This window comes from Sinocyclocheilus grahami, unplaced genomic scaffold (assembly GCF_001515645.1).
Source record: "Sinocyclocheilus grahami isolate Dianchi unplaced genomic scaffold, SAMN03320097.WGS_v1.1 scaffold153.1, whole genome shotgun sequence".
Lineage (NCBI taxonomy): Eukaryota > Metazoa > Chordata > Actinopteri > Cypriniformes > Cyprinidae > Sinocyclocheilus > Sinocyclocheilus grahami.
Window position 1 is genome coordinate 818,215 of NW_015505332.1, and position 26,707 is coordinate 844,921.

Below are 26,707 nucleotides of genomic sequence, written 5' to 3' on the forward strand. Positions count from 1 at the left end.
AAAGAAGAGCATAATTAATTCTACTGCGCACTGTTTACTGGCTCATGTTGTAAGGCTGCCCAAATTCAAAGGATTTGTTCAGAAGTGGCACCTTGCTACGGGCTAAAATGACTCATAATTATTCAAGTCTTTCTCCGCTGTGATACGATCAGAGCAGAATGGAATCTCAATGCTGTCATTAAGATCAATTAATTCATATTGAACATGTTTATTCTGCAGCTTTCTTGAGATCTCTTTTCATTAACAAGGCCAACATTCGCTATTGGTTTGAAGAGTTCACAACCGCAAAAAAGCAGACCAACTCAACTGCTCCCAAAAGAAACATTTACAAGAATGGAAAAATACGGAAGCAAGGTCGAATTTCACAATTTCTGTAAAACTACAAAAAATATATAACACCAGCATTCTCACAATTATAGCAGCGAGTGTGACAGCGGCTTGTAAATTTCAGTTTGAAACTTGTTCACAAGCACAGCGCCCATAAATGTGAAATTGACCGCGAAAAGGAAGTTGTTTGGAGGGGGGCTGCTTCAATTGTCAAGGAGACAACAAGGTTGTCTCTCTGGCCTATCAGGGGTGCCTTTTTTCTCTTTATTTCCCTCCGTCTTCCATTTCAAACAAGGAGGCCCATCTTTTCCGACAGGCCTCAGGTTTCATGTTTATTCACGTTTGTGCGCTAGACTCACTCTATTCATCGGCAGGGACTTCATTTCACAGTGCGCTCTGCTGTTTCGAAACCATTTCGTATGAAGCCATTGACGGAAGCGTCTCAATCATTTCATGGTACATGAGTGTGCAATGATGCCACTGAAGCCGAGACCCTCTCCAAACAGTTTAGGGTCGGCGCAGAGAGGAACCCCTCTGCTGTTTCAGGGTATTTGGTTCCACAGAGGCTGCTGGGAATTGGAATGAGTGATGTGCAAAGAGTCGACACTTCAAAAAGATTTACTGATCATAATGCATGATGGTTCTTGTGAACGCTTACTGTTATAAACCAAATAGTTATTTTTTGTGTGTGGTTTTTCACAATGTTATGAATGATGTCATCAGAGAGTATCAGCGTACAGATACTAGTGTTGGACATTGAACGTTCAAGCTACAGTGTCCTGAAAAGTCATAGATATTGTAAGTACATATATTCTAGAGCCCGACTGATATGAGTTTTTTGGGGGGCGATACCGATACCGATAATAGGGAGTAAAAAAATTATATAGATATATCGGCCGATATTCTTTGTGTATATTATAGTACAGTACCAGTCAAAAGTTTGGACACTTTCCCATTTGTGTGTCCAAACTTTTGACTGGTACTATATATATACATATATATAATAAAGTATATACATAAACAGAATATATATACATTAACAAATTTTTTGTAATGATCACTCAAATGTGGTGATCAAACACTTTTGTGACAAATATTATAATGACGTGACAAAAATATGTAATGGAGGCAGGGCATTTAACAATTTAACAATAAACATATTATCGAAAATGAGTCTGACATCAGTGCACGGAACAGTAAAGTTGAAGTTTATTCAACTTTATTTCAATTCAATTCCATTCAAATTTATTCCGTTGAAGTTTATTTCACTTCGGAACATTCATTCACGGATTTGCGCTACTGTCTTCACACGCAGACGTAACTTACTAGAGAAGTGTGAAATAATATACCTCGGCAAATAAATACAATTTGTATTTATAATACAAAATGCCCTTTGAATGCAATGTGTACGTTCCCTTGGAACTGGAATCATGGCGGAATATCATGTGAAGTCCAATTCACAGGGCACTTACGGTCGATGGCGTCACTATCTTGCGAACACGGTGGCGGATCTCCACCAAATTCAGGGGATCCCTTCAGCTCGAGGAGCCCTCTCGAACACCACCCTCTGCGCGTCAGTAGCCCCCCGGGTTCGCCAGATCGGTCGACGCCCGACCGTGAATTTAACCACCCGTAACTCCCGGACCCCGGGGGCTATCAACGCGGGGGTGGTCTCATTCGAAGGGGGGCCTCGAGACGTACACTCGATTTGGCGTTCGAGAGGGTTCCTCGAGCTGAAGGTATCCCAGAAATAAAATTATTTTCATTAAGTAACATTGCAAAGACATACAGGACAGCGCAACAAGTGCAATCCGATTACTGAACAAATGACTCTTATGAGCCACTTCTTTACAGTGAATCAAATACTTATGAATAAGAACCAATTCTAATACAGTTTGATTTAAAAAACACAAAAAGGAATGTATAATGTGTAATACACTGCTAATGCAGAAGGTACTTCGATTACTGAAAAAAATTGTCTTATGAGCCACTTCTTTATAGCGAATTAAACACGTACAACAAGCAAGAATAAGCACCAGTTCTTATCCAGTTAGATTAAATAAATTAAAGACATTAACATACTTTTATGATGTACTGTAATGCCGCTTGAATGTGCAATATGCTGCTAATGCAGAAGGAACATCATAAAACATACAGTACAGCGCAAATTACTCTTATGAGCCACTTATTTATAGCGAATCAAATACAAATACCAATTCTTATACTATAATACGCTGCTAATACAGAAGGAACACCATAGAAACATACAAAACAGAGAAAAGTGTAATCTGATTACTGAACAAATTACTCTTATTAGCCACTTCTTTTAAGTGAAACAAGTACTTGTGAATAAAAAGCAGTTCTTATCTGGTTCAATAAAAATAAAAAAATACAGAAATCAAAATACTTTCATTACATGCCTGTTCTTGCTGTACCTGTCGTAGAAACATACCGTGTGACCAGTGTTATCCAACTGTTATTCAATTCCAAGTGAACGATTCGCATGAACCGATTTGTTTTTAGTGAATCAATGATTACAAATCAGTTGAAGCGTCAACAGACTGGTGAGGGCTTTTTAAGTTTTTTTATTTCTCAAAAGAATTGTTAATGGAACCATTAAAGGATCCTAAACTTTAAAAATAATACCTTATGATTAACATCCCTATTCGTATATGAGCTGAGTCTGGATCTTCAGCCCATATGGGAATCGTAAGGAATTTACCATTTCTGATTTCTCTTAACCATTCTGGTTAATTCCATTTCAAACCATGAGCTGTAAGGTGCAACAGATTCAGACTCAAGCAAATGGGTAAGACTTTGTTGGCGTCCAACCACCTGACCTATGTGAATTTAAGCTTCTTTGCTCCTTCACCGTCGTCCGATCAAAGTTAATAAGGGCTTGGTGAGTTAATGAAGACGGGCGATTCCTCTTTTTGTTCAGACAGCTTTTTAATACCTATTATAGGATGAAACTTTTAATGGAGGTTTTAGGTTCTCCTGACAAGCTAGTTGTCTGCAAATGCCGTCAAAGATACACGACCACTGAACTACGAGCCAGCCATGGAGCAACTGCCTGCCAGCGAGGAACTTCACACAGGAGACCTTATTCTCCAGAACAGATAAAGGCCCAGGGATGAGTGACTGCTTTTTAAAGCTCCGACGTTTGACTCCGCTTGGGCTAATTACAGCCCGCCATCTCATTTGAGAGGGTTTACTTAATCAAGAGAACCCTCTCTGCCGTCCTATAGCTGAGGAATAACACACATAAACCGTTTAATGCCACCAGGATTGCGTTCGTCTTCAATTCATAGCACTTCTGCGTAAGTGGAGTGAATTTAAGCCACTCAGACGCTGGGCTAAATGCGCTTTAAAGAGATCTAATTGAGCAGAGGATCAGGGGGAAATGAATACACCTGATGAGCTTGTACTGTGCGTTAACGGGAAGAGAATGGGAACTTGTCCGAAGAATTCGAGGACACGGAAGACTTAGAGCCGAATTGCAGCCGATAGGGAGCTTGAGAAATCTGACGCAAACCCCTCGCGTATGACGACGGGAAGATTACTAAAGCATCTCGGAAGTTAAAGAGTGGAAAGTTTGGACCACTGTTGGTCTTCGTTTTAGCAAAGCCATCAAAAAAGTTCAAAGGAATCTTAAGAGAGGAGATTTGCTAAAACTTGGTGGTGCATGAGACAAAAGAGGCCATCAAATGGCTTTGATACAAGTACATACTCAAAAACTGCCTTGGTCCAAGCCTTACAAATGTGTATTGTGATGTTACCATGGTACTTAAATCTTTACCATGGAAACGATGGATATTTCAGAGTACTATGAAATACTAAAAAGTATGCACTCATATAATGCAGAAACACTCAAGTCTGTATTGTCTGTATACACACAATCTGTATTGTTAAAAGCGCTATATAAATAAAGGTGACTTGACTTGACTCAAGCAAGCAAAACACGCAACGCATTTACGTATTTGTACTGATGCAGAATACTACAGCCTAGCGCATTTCACACAGGCTGCTAGATTCACTTTCGCCAGAAAGTCATATGCCCAAGGTTAAAAATAAATGACGTTTATAGTGAATACCCCAATAAATGGTCTTATTTTTATGATTTTGTTTTAATCCAAATGATGCGTGTGCTAACACGACAGAAGTGCGCACTCTCTCTCTCTCTCTCTCTCTCTCTCTCCCTCCCTACCGTTAAGTAACTTGTGCATTGTTTTACTTACTTGTTTTTGACATATCCGACCGAACTACAAACTTTCCAGTGATGTCTGTGAGAAAGGTATATTCACTCGACAAGCTCGCGCATCTGCGCCGCCGCACGCTCAATCCACTCAGCGTGCTATGATTATCAGCTTGCACACATCAGCTATACAGACATTAATACTGAAAGTGTATTAACATTATATTCATTGCATACATATACTTTGTAGACATCCTTAATCTCTTATAACTCCATTCTGCTGTCTGTTGTTCTGTTGTCGGTATTTCTTTGTCTGAATATGGCATTGATCACATGCTGTGTGGTATCGGCATTTGGTATCGGGGCATTTTGACGAGTACGAGTACGAGTACAGAAGCTCAGTATCGGGTATCGGTATCAGTGCATCCCTACTAAAAAGAATAAAAACATGTCCAAAAAACATAGTACTTTTCGTATTTTTAGTATGCAGAAATTAAAAAATAAACATAAAATAAAATAAGAAATATACAGTAAATAAACAAATAAAAAGAAACAAAAAGGCAAAAATGAATAATATCATGGTACTAAAACTAAAATTTTAAAGTTTGCGACCCCTATCAAAACCTACAAATTATTTTTGTATTTTAAGAGCTCATTTGAATACTTATATCTCTAGATTCACCAAAGCGGTTCTTTCCTGAATCCCACCAGTTCATTGAAAACGACACATTTACATAGACATCTACTATACGTGACATCTTTACATTTTTCCTAAATCATTTCTAATTAGAAGAAATGACCTTGGGATCTTTTAGTAATAGTTATTGAATTTAGCATCTCAATACTGTATTTTATCCCTTGAGAATCTGAATTAAAGCTCCCAAACAAAACAAAGTAAAACTGTATTCATCAGCAGGCCTTCTCCAAGCACATTCAATCAAGCAGCGGGAAACAAAAGCACATATGAAGATTTTCATTTGACCCTGAAACAAAATATTGCCAAACTGCCATTAGTTCTAAGGTTCACAAATGTCACGCCTGTTACACCTTTATGGGTAGAACAAAAGGAAAATCATTAAAACGGAGCCAACCTTGTGCAAGACATAAAAAGATTCTGCTCCTCAAAGACAAACCTTGTATGAAATCCCTCTGGGCAACGTGGGTTTTAAAAGAAATGTAATTTAAAAACATTTCTGTTTGAGGCAGAGGGACATTCAAAGCACCAACTCCGATTCCTCTCAATGAAAAGTAAATGAAGAACCGGGAACCCTGAGAAGGGTTTCTTGAGGGGTGTGCTGGGGGTCCAGACACACTCACAACTTTGAACTAAAACACATTGTAAATCAGTCAGGTGTGACCAATACATAAAAGGAATAGAAAGATCATAGAAAAGGCACAAACTAACTGAACTGGCATGAGACAGACATCAGGCCCAGAACACCCGGCAAAATACAGATGCAAATGCTTAACCAACACATTTCAAGCGTGCTATTAAACCAAATGCTAACTATCAACATGTTGACACTTTAACTAAAGGTTAACCTACCTGTTCTGCAAGATTCTTTTTAAACTGTTTCTACATCATGGCAGAAATTGAGCTGAAAAATAAATCTGATACATTTCAGAGAATGTGTACACTACTGTTCAAAAGTTTGGTGTCGGCAAGATTGTTGCAATGTTTTTCAAAGAAGTCTCACCAAGGCTGCATTTATTTGATCAAACCTACAGTAAAAACAGTAATATTGTGAAGTATTATTACAATTTAAAATAACTGTTTTGTTTTTTTTAATAAAGATTTTCAGCATCATTACTCCAGTCTTCAGTGTCACATGATCCTTCAGAAATCATTCTAATATGCTGCTTTGCTTTTTTTTTTTTTTTAAGTCAACCACATTTTGATACAGAACAGCATGTATCCTCTGTGAAGAAGGCAATCCCATAATTCCGTTTAGCATGCACGCGCTGTCTACTGAACGCAAACAATGCTGATTACGTTCAGCGAAAGCGCGCACATGCTGAACATAACAACGCTGATTATGTTGATTACGTTCTGGGGTACTCTCTAGGGCTGTCAAATTTTTTTTTTGAATTTCGAATATTTGTCGAATTTAAAATAAAAATCCACATTCGAATTTTAGGTGTGCGTTAAGGAGGCAGCCTTATCAGCGGCGCACGAGATGCGCAAAAAACATTTTTAAGTATTATGCTGAAAATAGTTCAGCTTATTAATTTTTGTGGAAACTGTGATACATTCTTTTTCAGGATACTTTGATGAATACAAAGTTCAGAACATAATTTGTTTAAATATAAATATTTTGTAACATTATACATTTCTGATCATTTTAATGCATCTTTGTTGAATAAATACTACATTCTACGTAAAAATACTTTTGAATGGTAGTATACTGTATGTCTGAATTATCTCATCATTTGAGCACCATAAAAGAAGTCCTGAAAATTGACCCCTCCACTATATCTGTAAAGTCTCAAGACCCATCATATCATGTTTAACATCAATACTGATCATGAGACAGACAGGAACCAACAAGTATGCCTTTAGAAGACTTGAAATATAGCATATTAGAAGTCATATAGACAACTTTTATGTTTTCTTCGATTCATTTTGTACCAATCCTTTTTTGTAGTATGAAAAAGAGCAGTGTCAACATTCTGCTAAACATCTCATTATTTGTATGCATAAAGGCATACAAGTTTGGAACAACATAAAGGTGAGCAAATGACGACAGAATGTTTATTTTTGGATGAACTATGCCTTTAAGCGATAAAAGCTCAAGTATGTTTCATTCCCCATGGTAAATCCTGGCTAGAACATCACTAAAGTTAGCCAGCGCACTGGTTGCCATTTCCTAGATCAAACTCCTGTTTTCAGGTACATAGTGAGAATCGGATATCAAAGGGAGCCTATCCAAACCTGGACGCAGAGGTTGCTGGAGATTTTCCCATGCCCCTACGAGCCCAGCCAAAACAGTGTGTGTTCAAGCTTTGGTTTAAAACTGCCATCAAACCATAAAACCGGTGATCAGAGTCGGACTTCAGCTGGGAATCAATTAGCAAAACTGAAGTTCTTTGAATGTTACAATTCATTTCACTAGGATATGCACTGTGATGAATATCTAAACAATTCCTTGGTTAATAGATCTTCTACATGAGAGGTTGTGCTATATATGGTAGAAGTAGAAGCGTCAGGAATATCTGACCTTTGCCGCAGAAGTACTCCATGTCCTCACAGGTGAGGTTGTCTGGTTCAAAGTCAGCAGGAAAGTTTTCCTCCACTGAAAACACCTCTTTAGTAGAGAGTTCATTTGCGTCTGATATGCACTCCTCCTCTTCCTCCTCCAGACCTCCATCTAGTGGACCTACACACAGAACACAGCACAATCAGACTGTTTAAGTGAGGCGCTGTCAAGCAGGAACACTTACACTTGTACAGCACATGTGTCAGGAACTTTCGAAGTTGATTATGTTTTCTTTAAAAAAAATTCATGTTTAATCCAATGTTACTTAGTTTTTAAGTGAAAATTGTTTCCATGTTTAAATTTTATTTATTTTTTTTTAAGTCAACCACATTTTGATACAGAACAGCATGTGTCCTCTGTGAAGAAGGCAATCCCATAATTCCGTTTAGCATGCACGCGCTGTCTACTGAACGCAAACAATGCTGATTACGTTCAGCGAAAGCGCGCACATGCTGAACATAACAACGCTGATTATGTTGATTACGTTCTGGGGTACTCTCTAGGGCTGTCAAAATTTTTTTTTGAATTTCGAATATTTGTCGAATTTAAAATAAAAATCCACATTCGAATTTTAGGTGTGCGTTAAGGAGGCAGCCTTATCAGCGGCGCACGAGATGCGAAGACAATGTAAGAGTCGTTGCATGTTAGCCTATCCAGTTGAAGCCACTAGATGCGGCGCTGCTGCGTTGTTCATTAAAAATATAGCGGAAAAAGAGAACATCAAAGCGGAGAAGATCTTGTTTACATCAAAAACGAAACCAAGCCGTTCACACAGAACACATATTTCACGCATTTGCACTCACGTCCCGCATGTTTAGAAAGCCATGTAAAATTAATGCAAGTTTAACTTTGAAAAAAACATATATCGAGACTTTATGAGGGGTTTTTCCCCATCCCACTGTTTTTAAATGAAAAATGTACTCTGTGTGACTGGCTTTCCGCCCTTTGTATTAAACTACGCATACATACATGATGCTGTTTTGTTTATAGTTGTTTAAGCAACTTAATTATAATTGGTTTATAAACATTATTTTAAACATTATGCACTTTTTCATGTTACACAGTCATGTTATCTTATGCTTTGAATGATGCGCCATCTTGTGGCCTCAGGAGAGAAGCCAAAAGCTTTTCTTCACCCTAACTGAAATTATGCATTTTAAATTTAAATATAATTGGAATTTTGATAAAATTTTAGTACAAAATTCGAATTTCGTTTTTCAGCCATTTTGACAGCCCTAGTACTCTCCAAAATGGCAGCAGACGGTAACTCTGGGAGAAGAATTGTTGAATAAATTATGTTATTACTGTTTTCTTTGCGCAAAAAAAGTATTCTCGTAGCTTCGTAAAATTACGGTTGAACCACTGACGTCACGTGGATTATTTTACCGATGTCCTTGCTATGTTTCTGGACCTGGGAACATTGCAGTTGCATTGCTGTCTACGGAGGGTCAGAGAGCTCTCAGATTTGATCAAAAATATCTTAATTTGTGTTCCGAAGATGAACAAAGGTCTTATGGGTTTGAAACGACATGAGGGTGAGTAATTATTGAAGATTATTATAGAATTTTCATTTTTGGGTGAACTAACCCTTTAACCACCATTCCTTTGACACACACACAGTGCAAATCCAAGTCACTGCTGAGGTTCTACTTACAGAAGTTAGGATTCTTACTAGAAAGGTAGCTTACTAGGTTTTGAAACAAAGCCACAGAATGTCGCTATACAAAACTGCATTTGCACTAATTTTTCTACATCAAACAATGCCTATATGCTCAAAATGAAATAGTACCACGCTACTAAAAGTAGTTTTCCAGAATGCAGTTTGTACACTAAATTTTATACTTGCAAACTGTATTCCACAATGCAATACACTCAATTTGACCTGCTAACTGAACTGAAAGCAATACTGTATTTTATTAGACTAATTATTTGATCAGACCACCAAATGACGTTTTTTTTTCTTTCACAAAACTGTATATATTCATGTACAAATACATGAAATGCTAAATAATCATAATTATTTCCTAGAGGACAACTGGCTGGCATTCCCTGAATTGCACATGCAACAATGTAGCAGCATTGCTGCATACTGAATACTGTTTCCTATAATATTTTTGTGAAATAGTAGGCAGCATTCTGTACATGCTGCCCCGTATGCTGTACACTAGTATTCATAACATAATCTCTCCTCAGGAAAGTGTTTCCTGTGGCCCACTTGACTGAGTATCCTCATGACCGCTGCTGCATGTGTGGAGCGCTGCCGCTTCTCAGCCGATGTCAAACCTGTGAAACCCTCTTCATCTGCGAGAAAAGTTCCTCTCGCACGACCTACTGACTTTTAACATCAGCGTCAGCAGGAGCGGAGGACGGAAAATGCCTTTATTAATTTGTCCGCCTTATCACAGGATACAATGTTGATTTTCCATTTACATTTCATGCCTCCAGGTAATACACCGGTGCAATCTTAAAGGAGACATTTTTTCCCAATGATTAATTTTTTTCTCTGCTCTGTGCAATGTTATTTCTTTAAATCTAAATGATTTCTTGACTTTAGCTTGTAGCTGTACTTTTTTTTTGTGGGGGTATTTGCATATTATGATTTTGCTACAATCAAGGGCATTGGTGGAATTGCTTCCACCTAAAATTGTATAGGGGTGGAAAAAAAAGGTCAGAACACATCTGAATTTTTTTTTTCTCTGCAACTCCACCCTAAAAATGTCAAATAAATATTTATTTAATACTTCCAATACTTTTTTTGTATACACTTCCTTTCAAAGGGTTTTTTTCACTTGAAAGAAAGAAATTAATACTTTTATTCAACAAGGTTGCATTAAATTGATCAAAAGTTACAGTAAATACATTTATGTTACAAAAGATTTCAAATTCAAACATTTTGAACTATCTATTTAAAGAATTGTGAAAAATGCCATTAGAAGAATAAATTGCATTTTGACTTTCAGAAATATATAAAAAAATAGTAGTGTATCTCAGCATTATACAGCGCATACTACTTGTACTATCTATCGATCATACTTAAGGTTAGACATTTTTCAAAAATACATTATAATAATACCTAGCAATGCAACTACCCAGAACAACATAGCAACTGTATAGCAACATGCTAACAACCACTCAGAACATCTTGGCAGCCACATTTTTGCAACCATTTAAAATGCCCCCCCCCCCCCCCCCCCCCACCCAACAAAAACAAAAAACAAAAAAAAAAACTAAGGAAATGTAAAAAATGTAGCTTACTGACTTTCAGTTTCTATATCAAACCATCATAATAAGCACAGATGACCTTTTGCACGTCCAAATTCCCATATATTCTCAAGTTAGGGAAGCTGACATCCTAAGTACACCACTTCACGTGTGTAACAGTCGAGGCACTCACTTTAATAAAGCAATACATTCGGTGAAGAGCCCTTTGTTCCTGCACAGAGCACCGTCGAGCACTGCCTGATCTTCCCAAACGGCCGTCTCTGTTCATTAAGACTGCTAAATGACTCCTTTATAGTGCGCTACATCTGCAGGACTCATGCTACATGAAAAGAATTAGCGCACAGATCTCTAATAGACACGGTGTGAAGTGCTGGAGAGCCAGCGTTTAAATTAGGCTACAGTTTTATGATCTAATCGCACTCAGGCCTTTCACCGGCTCACGGAGGGAAGCGGCGTCTCGCGTTCTCTCAATACATCTCAATATGCTAAAAGCAGATGGGCAGAGAGATATCAGCCGCGCTGAAACGCTGAGGCCTGACACTTCTCTCTGAGAGGATGAGGAGCGACTGGGAGAAGGGTTTCTGAAAACACTATTCAAACAAAAGCTGAGGGGGAGGTGTCCTGAAAAACCATCACCCACAGCTTTAAATGTCTTTAAATGACTCTAGTAATACAAAAAAGTGTAAAAATGATATACTACCATTCAAAAGTTTTTGAAAGAAGTCTCTTATGCTCACCAAGGCTGCATTTATTTGATTGAAAATGCAGTGAAAGTAGCAATATTGTGAAATGTTATTACAACTTAAAATATCTGTTTTCTATTTGAATATATTTAAAACTGTCATTTATTCCTGTGATGCAAAGCTGAATTTTCAGCATCATTACTCCAGTCTTCAGTGTCACATGATCCTTCAGAAATCATTCTAATATGCTGATTTGGTGCTGAATAAACATATATTCTTATTATCGATGTTGAAAACCATTGTGATGCTTTATATTTTTGTGTAAACTGTGATAGATTTTCTTTTCTTTGATGAACAGAAAATTCAAAAGAATTTTTTTAAATAGATATCTTTTGTAACATTATAAATGTCTTTACTGTCACTTTTAATCAATTTTATGCATCCTTGCTGAATAAAAGTATAAATTTCTTTATTTCAGTTCAGTACTAACTAACTTCACATTATAACGGTAATTGGTTATAAATCAGAGTAAATTCACTCATTTGCACTCATTGTATGGGACAATTTAATTACAATTAAAGCTCAACAAATGTGAAAACCTATTTTTTACGCAGTTCCACATATATTTTGCAACATTTGTCATTAAAATGAATTATCAGACCTGCAGTTACAGATTGTTTTTTAATGCATTAATGAGAAAAAATTACGATTCATCACTAATAAGTGACAAATTAAAATACTGATATCTCAATTTAGTATTATTACATGGTATGAGAGACTGGAATCATATGCTGGTATCTATCCAAATCTTGAGGTAATAACCGAATGCCCTGGTTTCACCGCAAATATAAAAAAATTTGATTTACTTTGTCTGAATCAAAGCCGATTACATAAGGATACATCAGTAAAAGTCATGTTTAAGGGTCAGATCTCTGAGAAATATAAGTTTTAGGATACTGTATGATTACCATTCACAAGAAAGACATTTAACAGATTCATGAAATGTGTCACGACAGTCTGAACGCTCACTTCAAATCCATTGGATCCTTGCATCGAAGTCATGTTTTAAAAGGCTACTTCACCGACCTGCTTCGATTACCAAAGTTCAAGCCCTTTGCACATGTTTGGGCTTATTATACTGCATTCATTGCATGAAGAGACCTGAAATAATTTCAGAGACAGCAAACGATAAGAATAATGACTTTCTAAACGACTAGGCCCGCACTCCTTGCTCATTTTCTGATAGTGGTGTAGCCCGCTATATTTAGTTGTGTACTGTTTAAAAGTCTGTCACAATCAATCTCCTGACGGCTGAACGCTGGCTGCGGTTTGCAGATGCTCGGAGGGGCCAAATGCGCTGGACACCGCCCTCTGACACCATCAGAGAACCGCTTGAACCCGAGAGAGAAAATCAATGAGACCAGATATATTACGAGATAGAGAGACTCTCGTTAGATGAAGAATCGGAGAAAATGAAAATCATGTGAAAAACGCAGGCTTTGTGATCCATTTTACACAAAACGCTTTTTGATGGTCTATTGACGAACTGCAGCCTTTCAGCTAGCGGTGGAAAATTGATCTGTGTTGTTAAGCTAACAGAAATTTGTCTCTGTGTCAGTCATATGCTGACAGAACTGTTGGATAAAAGCACAAATACTACAGTGAATTAAATGTACTGCATAGGCAAAACATTTGAAGAACTACTGTTTATGAATGCAACATATTCAGCGCATGTTGCAGGGCATACCAAGCCCAAACATGACAATTCATCATTTATTCACCCTCATCTCAGGGACTTGAAATATAGGGCTTAAGGTCATATGGACTACTTTTATGGTCCTTTTTTGAGCCTGAAAGCCCCTGGTCACCATTCACTTTCACTGTATGAAAAAGAGCTGCTTGAACATTCTTCTAAACATCTGCTTTTGTGTTCTATGGAAGAAATTTTGACAGTATTTTCATTTTTGGGTGAACTGTAAGACAGAGTTTCCCAAACTAGGGTTTGTGAGTTGATAAAATAAAATAAAATAGATTATTGAATCTTTGGTGATTTGTTTTTCTTTTTTCTTTTTTGCCATATGTTTTTTTGTTGAGTATCAAACTTGATACACCAGGCTTTATAGGAGAATATAGAGCTGAATATACTTAAATATCAGGTCACTCGATATCTTGTACTGTATATCTAAAACATTTAATGCAATGCAATACAATAATTATTGAAAGAAATAAACATTCCACAAAAGAGTAATGTATCATCTTTGATATGACTGACATTTAAACATGATTTTTCTCAAAAAATTACATATGGATTGGATAATCAAACCTAAGCTCCTTCAGTTGTTCATCTTGAAATATTACCGATAACATAAAAGTTATTCCTACGTTGACTTTATAAAAATCAGTGGATATTTCAAAAAAAGACACATGTACCACAACCTGAAGGTGGACATGTTTACAATTATACTAAAATGTCTTTTACTTACTAAAACAAACCTAAACTATAAAACTCGTGACAGAAGGCATCTATCAGGTGGTACAAAACAGTTTTTTTTCAGCAAAGTCTTGATAATATAGATAATATTAGGGATAATATAACCCTAATAAATATGGGTTAACTTAAAATCTTAGGGGTACTTCAAGTAAATATTTTAGGTTTAAGGTATTCGTTAATCCCTGCTTTAAAATGTCATCATAAAACTCCACAACTCAAGCTGCAGCAGTGTATACTAGTATAGCACAGCGCTACCTCACATTCACATGATCCTCTGTTCACCCAGCGACCTCTGCGAGATAAACATCAACCCAGAGATGCAAAGATATACGTCTGCTCGCTGTCTCTAAACAAGACACGTGCTGGAAATATGCGCAAGGGAAGCCGCGAATCAAAAAGTCATTGCTAAATTGATCATTCATAACGTGTCACCGCACTTCAAATCTAAACTCTGGCTAACCCTGACGAGCCTTAACAAGTACGAGGAGAAAAATGAAATTATTTTGAAATTGAATTCTAAACTTCAAAACAAACGGGTTGGTGTTGGGGATTGGCCAACGGTGGGGCCGCGTGCACGCGTTTGGAGGCGGGCCGGGGCTCGTCTGGGGCCTCTGATGGTGTTAGCACACTTTATCAGCAGGAGCCACAGTGTGGAGTTCCATCACAGTCTGGGTCTTCTCTATGGCTCCTAATTAGGGTAGAGGTAATTGAATCGCATAGAACAAAGCAGCAGATCTCTACAAGCATGGAAATCATTCTGCTCGCACCTACAGCAGTCGTTTTTTCATCTGGCTGCGCCATTGATAACGGGACCGAGCTTGGCCTGAGGATAAAACACACAGAGAGCACCTGAGACCCAACACGAATACATAATGCAGCGTAAAGGCCTATAGGGACATCCAGACCGGCCCAAACCCTGCCAGACTTGGACGGAAACCTGCCTTTTGTGGGCCAAAGACAGATTCTGGTGTGGTGTTGGGACATTCTGGTTTTAAAGTACACGCACACACACACACACGTCTCTGCGCAACTCTTCTGAAGCTGCTAAATTGTTTGGTTAACCTCCATTAGATTCACACATGCAAGATTTGCGTCATATTTTGATTGAACTACTACTGAAAAGCAGCTGGTAGAACATCTTTATCAAAACATATAGAGAGTGAACTAATATAACCACAGAATGTTTTTATCCTAGACATCAATGAGATTAAAAGGAGAATAAATGTACACCAAATGGAGACTTTTTCGGATATTTCTCCTGACAAAAAGTGATCTGTCATCTTTAGAGTTTGAGAAGAGATCTCAACAATGTCTCAAATTTACCAAGATACCACAGAGATGAAATTGAACTCAAATAATTTCCTATTAAATTATCCCAAGACCAAAATAAGTGTATTGTGCTATAGAAATTAATTTTATAGCTCTATTCTCTTATACAATTAATTTTTGTCTTTTTGTATTTCTCTTCAAAAATGTAAGGAGAAGCACTAGACAAAGTTGATACTGGAATGAAATATAACTAATGACATTAAAGTGCAACCTCTGAACAATATATATAAAAAAATAATATAGGCCTAGGTGAGTTTTTATTTTAAATTAAAGAATCAGTGTCCACAGCTTTTGACCACAAAAGCCCAACATTTTTTTTTTTTTTTTAAATTAATGGAAATTGCACTCAGAAAGTTAATATTTCTGAGAATGATTACTGAGAATAATTAGTTTTATGATATACATAATATATAATATTCATATTTTTAAAAAGTCAGTTTTGTCTGAATGTTTATATATTTTATAATTTCTAAAAACATTACGGAAATTAATACAATCTTAAAAATCCAAGCCTGAAAATCTGAATTTACATGCCCATGGAAACCTTTTTTTTTTTAATAAATAATGATATAGTGTTTTTCAAAACTAAACATCTGAATATATTCATGGTTAATGAGGCCAAAACATCTGGTTAGATCTTAATTAGGTCATGTTTTCTGGGTTGCATGTTTAATGTATTTCAATTCACAGATCCATGATTAAAAGATTCAATTACTACAGCAGCTATAGTCCATAAAGATCAAATCAGAACAGAGCGTTTCATAATCACTGTGAAAAATCACACATGTACATGCTAACAAACAGCAAAGGCTCTCTGAGCTGTTCAGCTTGCAGAGTTGCTGGATTGTGTGCATATGAACGTGAGACATCCTGTGTTCAGCATCTAGTAGACCGGAATTGGAGTGGCTTAAAAACAGGACTGGCATTTGACAAGGCCATTAAAATGCTGGAGGCGTTTCTGAGTGAGCTGATGGGCTTCAACAGATGCCAGAATCTCAGAGCCTCTACTTTTCTCTCTCTCTCTTTGCACCCAACTGGCAGTGCCACACACCTATTAAAGGCTGAGGGTCGTCCTCCAAATGTTCAACACCAATCACAGAGACCCTGCTCTCTGAAGCTCAGGTGTGAGTTCTCATTAGCTCCTGTGCTCTGTCCCAATTTGGACTGGGCCGTCTTTCAGAAACACTCTCTCCGATTGCTCCACATCAACTCCAGTGAGCTCCAGAGAGAGACATTTACAAGTGAACGGCCTTCTGCACTGGATTTCTGAACCTGAGGTGAGGTCACAATACACTTTAATCATGCAAAATCACTTCAGCCTCGCAACAAATAAAGGCGAACAGAATGTTGCACTTTTGGGCTTCTGTTTTAAAGATAAAATGCATTATAAAAAACTAATAACAGCAGAATAAAAATATTTAAAATTTACACATTTTACTTTCTAAATGAACATTTTTGGTCTTATTGCAAACAATTTATTGGTGGACAATTTTCTAAGTAATAGAAACGCTTGTCTTCGTAATCTTTGTCTTCCTTCATATACGCAACAATTTTCCTTTAACTTTTCAGTCCCTCGTCTCCAACCATTTGGCTCAACTGTTGTATGTAACACTCATTTTTCACAATCCAAATCCATTTTCAATGGATAAAAGCAAGTCCTCCCATTTTTTCTGAAAATGAACTAATAACAGCAGAATAAAAATATTTAAAATTTACACATTTTACTTTCTAAATGAACATTTTTGGTCTTATTGCAAACAATTTATTGGTGGACAATTTTCTAAGTAAAAGAAACGCTTGTCTTCGTAATCTTTGTCTTCCTTCATATACGCAACAATTTTCCTTTAACTTTTCAGTCCCTCGTCTCCAACCATTTGGCTCAACTGTTGTATGTAACACTCATTTTTCACAATCCAAATCCATTTTCAATGGATAAAAGCAAGTCCTCCCATTTTTTCTGAAAATCTTCAAAATATACTATGTTATGGTATACATTATGTTATGAAGAAAATACACCAGAAAAAAATGGGATGTAAATGGCACTTTAAATACTGTATACTAAATCATTCAAATATCTTTTCGCTATATGAATTTGAAATCGGATTTTTAAAAGTTTTGTGGTTCAAAATTCTGGTCCATATAACTGTAACATTAATCATCAAATATGTTCTGACTGGCTGACAGGTCCAGCATTTTCTCTTTCATTGTGATAATACATGTTGTTGTTGTCTCGTTCCTGGTTAGGACATTATTTCTGTCACCAACTAAAAGCTGTTGTCTTCGGAGGTAAATGAGAATGAACGCTCTAGAGCTCTCAGCGCTTTAGTTTTAAGGCAAGACCATTTTATATCAAGAAAATAAATGAGGTGCTTTCAGAGGAAAGTGATTGGAGTCTTAAATACTTGGAGATAAAACAATGTTTCTCCATCAAGGAACAATTTCTGAAACAGATATACCCACGATTCCAATTTCACTCCAGCAAGAAAGAGGCGGCAGTTTTTTAAGCAATAAATTCCTCATTAATTCAATTCTAATTTGCCTCTGGTTCCTATTTCTATTATTGATAGTTCCACTTCTTAATACCCCAGATAAAAATAATAATACAAAAAAAAATCGCTGCTCTAACTCTAAGGAGACAGAATCCACGATAAGATCTAAATATTACTCATGCCAAAGAGAAGTGTGAAGTCTGATGAACATTTCAAAAGAACAATTATTTATGGATCAGCTAAATCTTTTCCACTTTTTAATTAAAAGTAAAGAAAATAGAAGCTAATTATCCTGTAAAGATTAGCTGGTGGGCATCTTTCTGTAAATTAGTTCTAATTAAAAGGAAATTGTCAAATGACATTCAAAGTGCTGTCCTTTAATACAGGCAGAGGGCGGGGTTTTTTTTCTTGCCGGCTCTTAAGTCTTGATGTGGTCGTGTGAAGCTTACGGAGAAAGATTAAAATTCCGTCAGAAGCCGAGGCGGAAGGGCCCGTTTTGCCTCGTGAAGACGCTCTGCACTGGGGAACAAGGCCTCTATTGGGCGGCCATATCTGTGGAGTTCTCCTGGATTTGATCGCACTGATGGTCTAACTGTTTAACGTGTGGGTCAAGTGTGAAATACATTTTCCATTTCTATGATAACACACCGGAGGAACATCTCAGTGAATTCATCTGGGCTTCTCTGTTTCTGACCTAGAAAGAAATTATATTGCCCAGAGGTTGCACTTTCATTAAAGTATCAACTTTGATTCTCTTAAGCAGTGTATTAATTTTTCAGTATTAACTATGACTTTAGGGATAGTTCACCTAAAATTTTTTTTAATTCTGTCATCATTTACTCACTTTTCTGAGTGTAACATTCTTCAAAATATCTGCTTTTGGGCTCCATAGAACAGGGGTCTCCAACCTTTTTTATACCACGGACCGGTTACGTTTGGAAAATATTCTCGCGGACCGGGGCCGGGGTGTGTGTGGGGGGGTGTTGAGGGTGTATGGGAATATATATATAGCCTAATATATACTGTATTTATATATATATATATATATATATATATATACACACACACACAGTATATTAGTACTGTATTATAATATAGTATTATAATAGCATTATATAGTGGTTCAACGCATTATATTGTGTTTTTTTTTTAGTCACAGATTGGACTATTGTTTTGCTGATAAGCAAGAAAAAAAAATGGTTAAAGCACAGAGAATGACAATGCCGTGAAGGGTTTTTGACATAGGCTAATTTTATGTGTATGTATACGCAACTCGGTATTTCCGCGCTGTCTGAAACACGTCGCTTTGATTGTGTGCAAGAACAGTGCGTGAGTAACGAATTGAGCTCTCTTTCGTTTCTTCTTCTTGTGGTTTAAATTTGCTTATATGTGTAAATTGGCAAATTAATCTGCGAATCATGTGCGTGCCGAACGGTAGGGTCTCATCCATACGCATCAACTGTGATCCGTTTAACTCCTATTATGTGACAGATCAGAGCAATCTTTGATTTACTTATTTAACATGAAATTGTCAAATTGCTACTCCATATCAATCGCATACAAAGAAAATACAGAATAATTAGAACAATAATTAACATAAATAAATAGCAGAGTGTCATATCTATACACATTTTTTCCCAGAACGTTCTTGTGACCGAGTAGCAATTCTTCCACGCCCCGGTAGTGGGTCGCGACCCAGTGGTTGGGGGCCTCTGCCATAGAAGACAGAAAGTCAAGTTAAGTAAATTAAGGCATATTTGTGACCCTGGACCACAAAACCAGTCTTAAGTTGCTGGGGTATATTTGTAGCAATAGCCAAAAAAACATTGTATGGGTCAAAATTATAGATTTTTCTTTTATGCCAAAAAATCATTAGGATATAAAGTAAAGATCATGTTCCATGAAGATATTTTGTAAATTTCCTACTGTAAATATATTAAAACTTAATTTTTGATTAGTAATATGCATTGCTAAGAACTTCATTTGGGCACCATTAAAGGCGATTTTCTCAATATTTAGATTTTTTTGCACCCTCAGATTCCAGATTTTCAAATATTGTCCTATCCTAACAAACCATACATCAATGGAAAGCTTATTTATTCAGCTTTCATATGATGTATAAATCTCAATTTTGAAAAATTTACCCATATGACTGGTTTTGTGGTTCAGGGTCACATTTTTTATTTTTAGGATAACTATCCCATTAACTAGAAGTCAAAACGTTGCTGTTTATTTGAGGATCTGATCAGACGAATGGCATGGATTTGGGGCAAGGCTATCTTTTTTTTCAGACCAATGGATTCACCCTGGAATTACACACTTCAGCTTTAAAATCCCTGAAGAAAATTTAAAATAGGCACAAATGAGGTAACTGTTGACACAGAAAGCATTTGGAGTTATAAAATAATTGTAGATAGTATAGCTTAGATATTCTGAGAAATGTTCAAGTTCAGCTGGAGACACTGTTGAGATCAATTCTAAAACTCTCAAGGAAACGTGTGAGATTACTGGGGGTTCTTTCTCTCAGGACAAAAGCCTGAGAAGCAATGAATGTCTTCATTTAATTTTCTAGGAGAACCAACTGTAATATTAAAGCCATTTCATCTGCGATGTTTCTTTCCTATGGGTAGACACTTACGCAAGCTGCTCGCCGAAGATGAAGTCTCAGGTTTCGTGTTGATTTCATCATGTATCAGAGACGCTCCTGCAGTGTCACAGCCTAATGTTTCTCAAACAGTGGAGCCAGGGGCCCTTGGAGGCCTCACCTACTGTCTCCACAGCGTCTCCAGAGGGTATTTACACTCAGCTTTTATAGAGCAGAACCAGTGTCACTTCTAATGATCCTGACGGTGAGACTCGCGGGGAGATACATCTTCCTGTATTACAATGTTTCTCATTTAATGTCATCAGAGAGTTAGAAACGCATCGGCTCTGTTCCAAAACCTAGTGAGCTGCCTGGCTTTCTACTGCCTACATAGGCTGCTGGCTTCTAAGGCAGCATCCTGACTGTCATGGAACCTCATAAGTGACCAATTTAGAACACTTGGTAACACTTTACTTAAAGCCTTTATGTATAATGCATTATAAAAGTAGTTGTAATGCATTAATTATGCTTTGTAATGCACCTTATAATGCATTGTAGAATCTCATGAATAATTGTATTAATAACAGATAATACATTATAACACTTATCAATTCATTGTTACACTATGCATTTTAAATTCAGTTATAATTATAATGCATTATACACTTTAATAACCCTTTATAATGCATTATATGGCTTTAAGTAAAGTGTTACCAAATACTCTAAACACAGACAGCAAAAATTAAATCAAGATCCATTTACTTCCTTTCTGAACAATTTGAACAAGAAAAAATATCTAAACATATTTTAAATAGATATATCTAAAACAAGACACATATAGGAAGAACATATTTTTTTTCTTCGCTTATCTTTTGTTTATAATGCCTTAAAATGCAGTGTATGTAGGCAGCACACTAGGTTTTAGAAAAGCTCAATAATAGCGCAATAAATGCCATACATGTGTGATGTGTAATAACCACAGAAAATAGAGTCATTGTTTAACCGTGAATAATTACATCACTCTTAAATGACTCAGCAGAATATGATTTTTCTCAGAGGACAGAACTCTTGATATATACTGTAGAAATATAATGCTAAAATAATACAAAAATACATCTGGGCTGCATGTTACACTACACACACTATATATACGTCAATGTGCAATATTCAGTGAAACAGAATCTTTAGTGAACAACAAGGTAGCAATCAAGATTGGATTAAATCATAATGGTCAGTCTATAGTATTACTGGCTAATAATATTTTGGGAAAATGAAATACTCTGTCAGATGAAACAGATCATTAAATATGAATCCCCATGTCCAGAACTCTATAGTTAAACTGCAAACCCATGTGGCACAGCATGCAGTTTCACTTCGTTACAGTTGGCAGCAGAAGCGAATGTGAAGGGAGAGGGACGTCACCTCCAGAGGGAGAAACAGACACTCCCACAGTAACACACAGAAGACAGCGCATTGACCTTTAACTAAGGCTGGGAGAGAGACCTCTGTCAATAGACTTCATGAGTGACACCCCTCCTGATAGGGCACACACACACACACTAACAGAAGCAAAAGATGTGCCTGATGAATGTTTGCAATTAAAGTCTTAGTGTAGCTTTGCAGCACCGCACACTGTATTAGCCAAATTTACATATCACTCTCACTACAGCACATTAGAAACAGTCTCATTTCACCAGACTGTTCTAACATGTACTCTATATTCCATTTCTATTGTATTCTATTCTATTCTATTTATTTTTGTATTGTACTGTATTGTATTACAGTTCTCTAAACTTAATTTGAAAACATAATATTAATAGAATATAGTAATTATGTATAATGTTATTATTATTATTATTATATTGCTGTTGTTGTTTTATTAAAAACATTATATTAATGTAAATATGTTATATTATATTTACTAATATAATAGAAATATATAATATTATTAAATTAAATAATAAAGTTAATAATAATAATAATAATAATAAATTTAATGAATAATATAAATTATAGTTGTTGTTATTATTATTATTGTTGTTGTTGTTGTCAATAAAGTTGTTAAAAATGTTGTATATAAGTACATTTACATTTTTTTTATAAAATATAATATTATTTTTTCTAATATGATACAAATAAGAAATACATACTTTATCTTTTCTAATTTTATAATGTTATTAAATTATATGTAGATTAAATTAAAAGCAAATCTAATATTATAATCTATATAATTATAATATTATTATTAATATTTATATTAACTAATAAATAGGTATTATTTAAAATGATTATTGCTGTAACAATGATAGAATCTACATTTGCATGTAACAATGTTCTTATATAACAGCTTTGAGCTTTGTGAGACAGACCCATTGCATTATAATGCTGTCAATCTGCGGCATGCTGAGACTCCTCCAACCTAAATATCACAGCCTCCTTTTTTACTAAATGCTTCCATATTACAAGCAAATTACTAGTGCAGTGAGAAGACGCCAGCGAGGAACAAAGATGGGCAGCCATAATTATATCGCAGCGTGTGCCGCATGTCAATGGGCCGTCTTCCTTCCGGAGGGCGATCCCCTGGGCCCCCGGGCATCAAAATGATGGCCAAATTATTTTGTGCTCCATTGCATCGTGACACAATTATCATATTTACTGCGGCCGCATTATGACAACAATGCTGTTTACACCTGTCTCCGGGAGAAAGGCAAGGTTTGCACTCTCTAATTTAGCAAATGTACAGTATGCATATGAGCTCGCTGGCAGGGAGTTAAATTAGGTCAGGACTGGAATACATCAATAGCAACCCATATGTGCAACATCTCCCCCTCGACTCTCTCGCTCTCTCTCTCTCTCTCTCTCTCTCCCTGTGCTCTCATCTTTGCTCAGAAGCCCGCCGATGTGGCAGCCAGACGACTGCAGAAGTGTGATATGTGCAAATCACATTTGCAGATGAGCTTGAAACTCTTTTAAATATTCAGATATCAGACATCCAAAGCAGCAAGCCGCTACTTAAGACTCCATCCCGGCAAGAGACCGGATCCCCTGCTCATTAAGGGAACGCTCGCTCGGTTTACACTTGAAATATTTCACACCAAAATGTACAGCCGAGGAAAAACATCAGCCTTATCAGCGATAACAATGCAAGTTGTCAAAAACCCGTGGAAGATTTTGGGCCGGAAATCCAAAGTCGCTTTTTGTAACAGCACTTTCTTGTTATTCTGTTTCTTTTTCATCTCGCATTTCTGCCACTTATTGGTGCATTTGAATTATTTTTCCAGGCTCCCCAAAGAAGTCACATGGTGAAAGGTACGGCTGCCACGAGACGCAGGGAACACGTGTGTCTGTTTCCTGCCAATCGAGCATCAAATGTGGCACAGCAGGGGACTCGGCCACATCCGAACGGGGCCACACACATCAACCGCCCAAGACCGGGCATTAAGCTAGGCTCCCAGTTATGCGCTATCAAAAGTCTCTGACCTTCTATAATAGGTATTAAACTAGTTAAACTAAAGGACCGATCACATGTCGACATTGTATAGAGCCAATAAGCCTGTCAGGTCCATGGTTCAACTGCACCCGCTCTTCCAAACCTGCTCTTTTTCCTAATTGGCTAACAGCATTTCTAAATGCTTCCTCCTTCCTCCCCCCTCTCCGCGTCAGCTCCATCTCCCGCTTGTTAGCCCCTACGTCAAATTTGTCTCCGTGCCATTTTAATTACAGCCCCAGCAATCTCTCCTGTGGCATTCTGGGAGAACACTGATCTGCAAAAAAGGTGATAAGTGAAGACGACACCCAGCTTTGGTATCAGCCATAAACAGACACTTAATTGAATCATTTGACCTGAGAGGCTGATCGCCCGCAATAGCATGTAGCAAGCAGGAAAAACGGTTTTGGATTTGAAAACGGTGGCGTTCTGCGCACATGGCGCTAGCTTTGGCCCCCTGCCTGCCACGGGATTAATAAGTGCTCCGCGCGACATGTCCGCAGACCCTCGCTTTCCTCCTGGAGACAGAGGCACGCGGGTTTATTCATTTGCACGCGCACGCTCATGGTTCAGAGCCGATCTGGCTGCTCACGCTCGGCAGAAAAGACTATTTGCAGACGTAGGAGTTATCAATCCGAGCAGACGCACGATCCGGGTCCGGTGTCACTTCCTCTCATTATGTTAATGGTTAATGCATGCAAATGAAAACATTCCGCCAATTTGATTTCTTTGAAGATAGTTTGCATATTGTCTTAGCCGTAATGACGGCACACTTTCCATCCGGTTTCGATTTATGCGAGGCTAGTTCATTTTTATCAGCACCGAGTTCATTTCTAGGGCTACTGGAATGTGTTTTTCCACTCACTATTTAACTAATTAGGATTCAGGTAACATAAGCAGATTTTTCACGCTATTGGTGTTTTTCTTAATTAAGAAACAAATGAATTCTCCCCAGCAAAAGAGATGGAACACTGGGATACAGTGCCAGAGGCCAGATGCTGCTGCTCTTAATTAGAAGTCACTCTATTGTCTGAGCTTTTTTAATGAAGCTCCAATCTAAATGGATATCAAAAAAGACCGCTGGAGCAAAGGAGAGGGAAAAATCCGGCCATTTTAAATAATAAGAAAATAAAGATAATGGAAGACAAAAGATATGTCCTGGCAGCAGTCTTCCAGAGACAGTTGAGCGGAGAGAGCGCGCCCCTCACCTCCGCCCAGAGTTTCTTTTAAAGCGAACACGGGGCCGCGCTTTCACCCGCCCACCGCCTGACGCTTTCATCGGCTCGCTCTCCATCCAGGTTTTTGTGCGGTTCAACTTGAAAAAAAAAACAGTTGGCTTCTCAGCAAAGGTTATGTATTTTCATTGAAAGTCAACATTCACGGTCGCTTCGAAGCGAATCCAATGCGAGGAAAGCGTGTAGCTAGCATGACACATGACACGCTTAGTTTTGCATCTAAAGGCCGTTTGGACTGTTTTGCATTTCGTGTTTATTCATGCACCAAAAGGAAAAGTATACTGAAATAAACGCACGAAAGCAGAGCTTGCTTGCAAAGTTCTGAGGGAGGCGTTTTGTGTGAGGCTCAGTCAGGGAGGTCAGCTGGGCTGGGCTCAGAGCGGTGGGCAGCGCATTCTGTGGCTCAAGGCGATAACATCGGGTGCCCACGCAGGCAGGCGCCGCATGCCCACATGTGCTGCCAAGCCCATCGGTTCTCCTTCAGACAGCATGGCTTAGGAGCTCCCAGCGGATGGGCCAGTGCCCATTGATACGTGCCCAGGACCGCCGTGTTCGGGCCAAGCATCAGGGGCTGCGCCATAGATGCCCGCCGCGTTTGCCAGGCTGGATGCCAACCAGCAACCCGTTTCAAAAGGGCTTTTTTGGTGGATCAGGTATGCGGTGTGATTTCCTTTTCCCTTTGTAATGGACCCGGTTAAAGGCGAGCCAGCCTGACTTTTAAGTCGAACGGTGCCTTGCCTTTCATTTGAGCTGCAACTCGTAATTGATTTCCCACTTTCCAAATTTTGAACATGTTTTGCTGTCCTTCGACTGGCCAACTGGCATCGTGGAGGCCAAAGGATATCGAAAAGCTTTTGACAATCTGCAAAAAGAGTTTTTTCACACAGGAAAATTCTCGCAAGTTCCCTATTAGAACGGACATGTTTCAAATACTTCTACTTATCCCTTAAAAATTACCATAATCCTCCTGCGGTTCACCCATGCGCAGTGCCTCATTCATAGACCTGCTTGTTTATTTCTATCTGCCGGGGAGATTAGAGCGGCAGATTAGCTAGTGCCGAAACACGAGTCGCCATCAAAGACGGCGAGGATAATGTCACTCTTTCTCTCCCTTCTATACCCCGCTTCTGAAGACGTCGGAAAAGTATTAGAACAATGGGAATGCGAATGCTCCGTAGAGCGTGACAACAATAGCAGCCCATCCTGAGGGACCTGGCACACGTAAAAAAAAAAAGAACACTCTGAACACGATGCATATTAAGCTTGGTGTACAGATCACATGTTAACAGTTAGAAGACTTTTGATCAAAATGATCTGATAAAACAATCTCATTTATCCTTTCTTGTATTTGCAGGACTGCACTGAGTCCTTATTCTTTTACCCCCCCCCCCCCCCTCCCCCCCGCACC

The 26,707-nt window shown here is 37.8% G+C and overlaps 1 protein-coding gene across 1 annotated transcript in view; it reads right to left on the minus strand.

Moving 5' to 3' along the window:
• LOC107592441 (zinc finger protein ZFPM2-like) overlaps positions 1–26,707 on the minus strand; it is a 163,215-nt gene that overhangs the window by 111,754 nt on the left and 24,754 nt on the right. Inside the window, exon 2 of the mRNA XM_016281956.1 lies at positions 7,741–7,899. Within this exon, the coding sequence (XP_016137442.1) occupies positions 7,741–7,899 (159 nt within the window). The remainder of the gene's footprint in view (positions 1–7,740; positions 7,900–26,707) is intronic.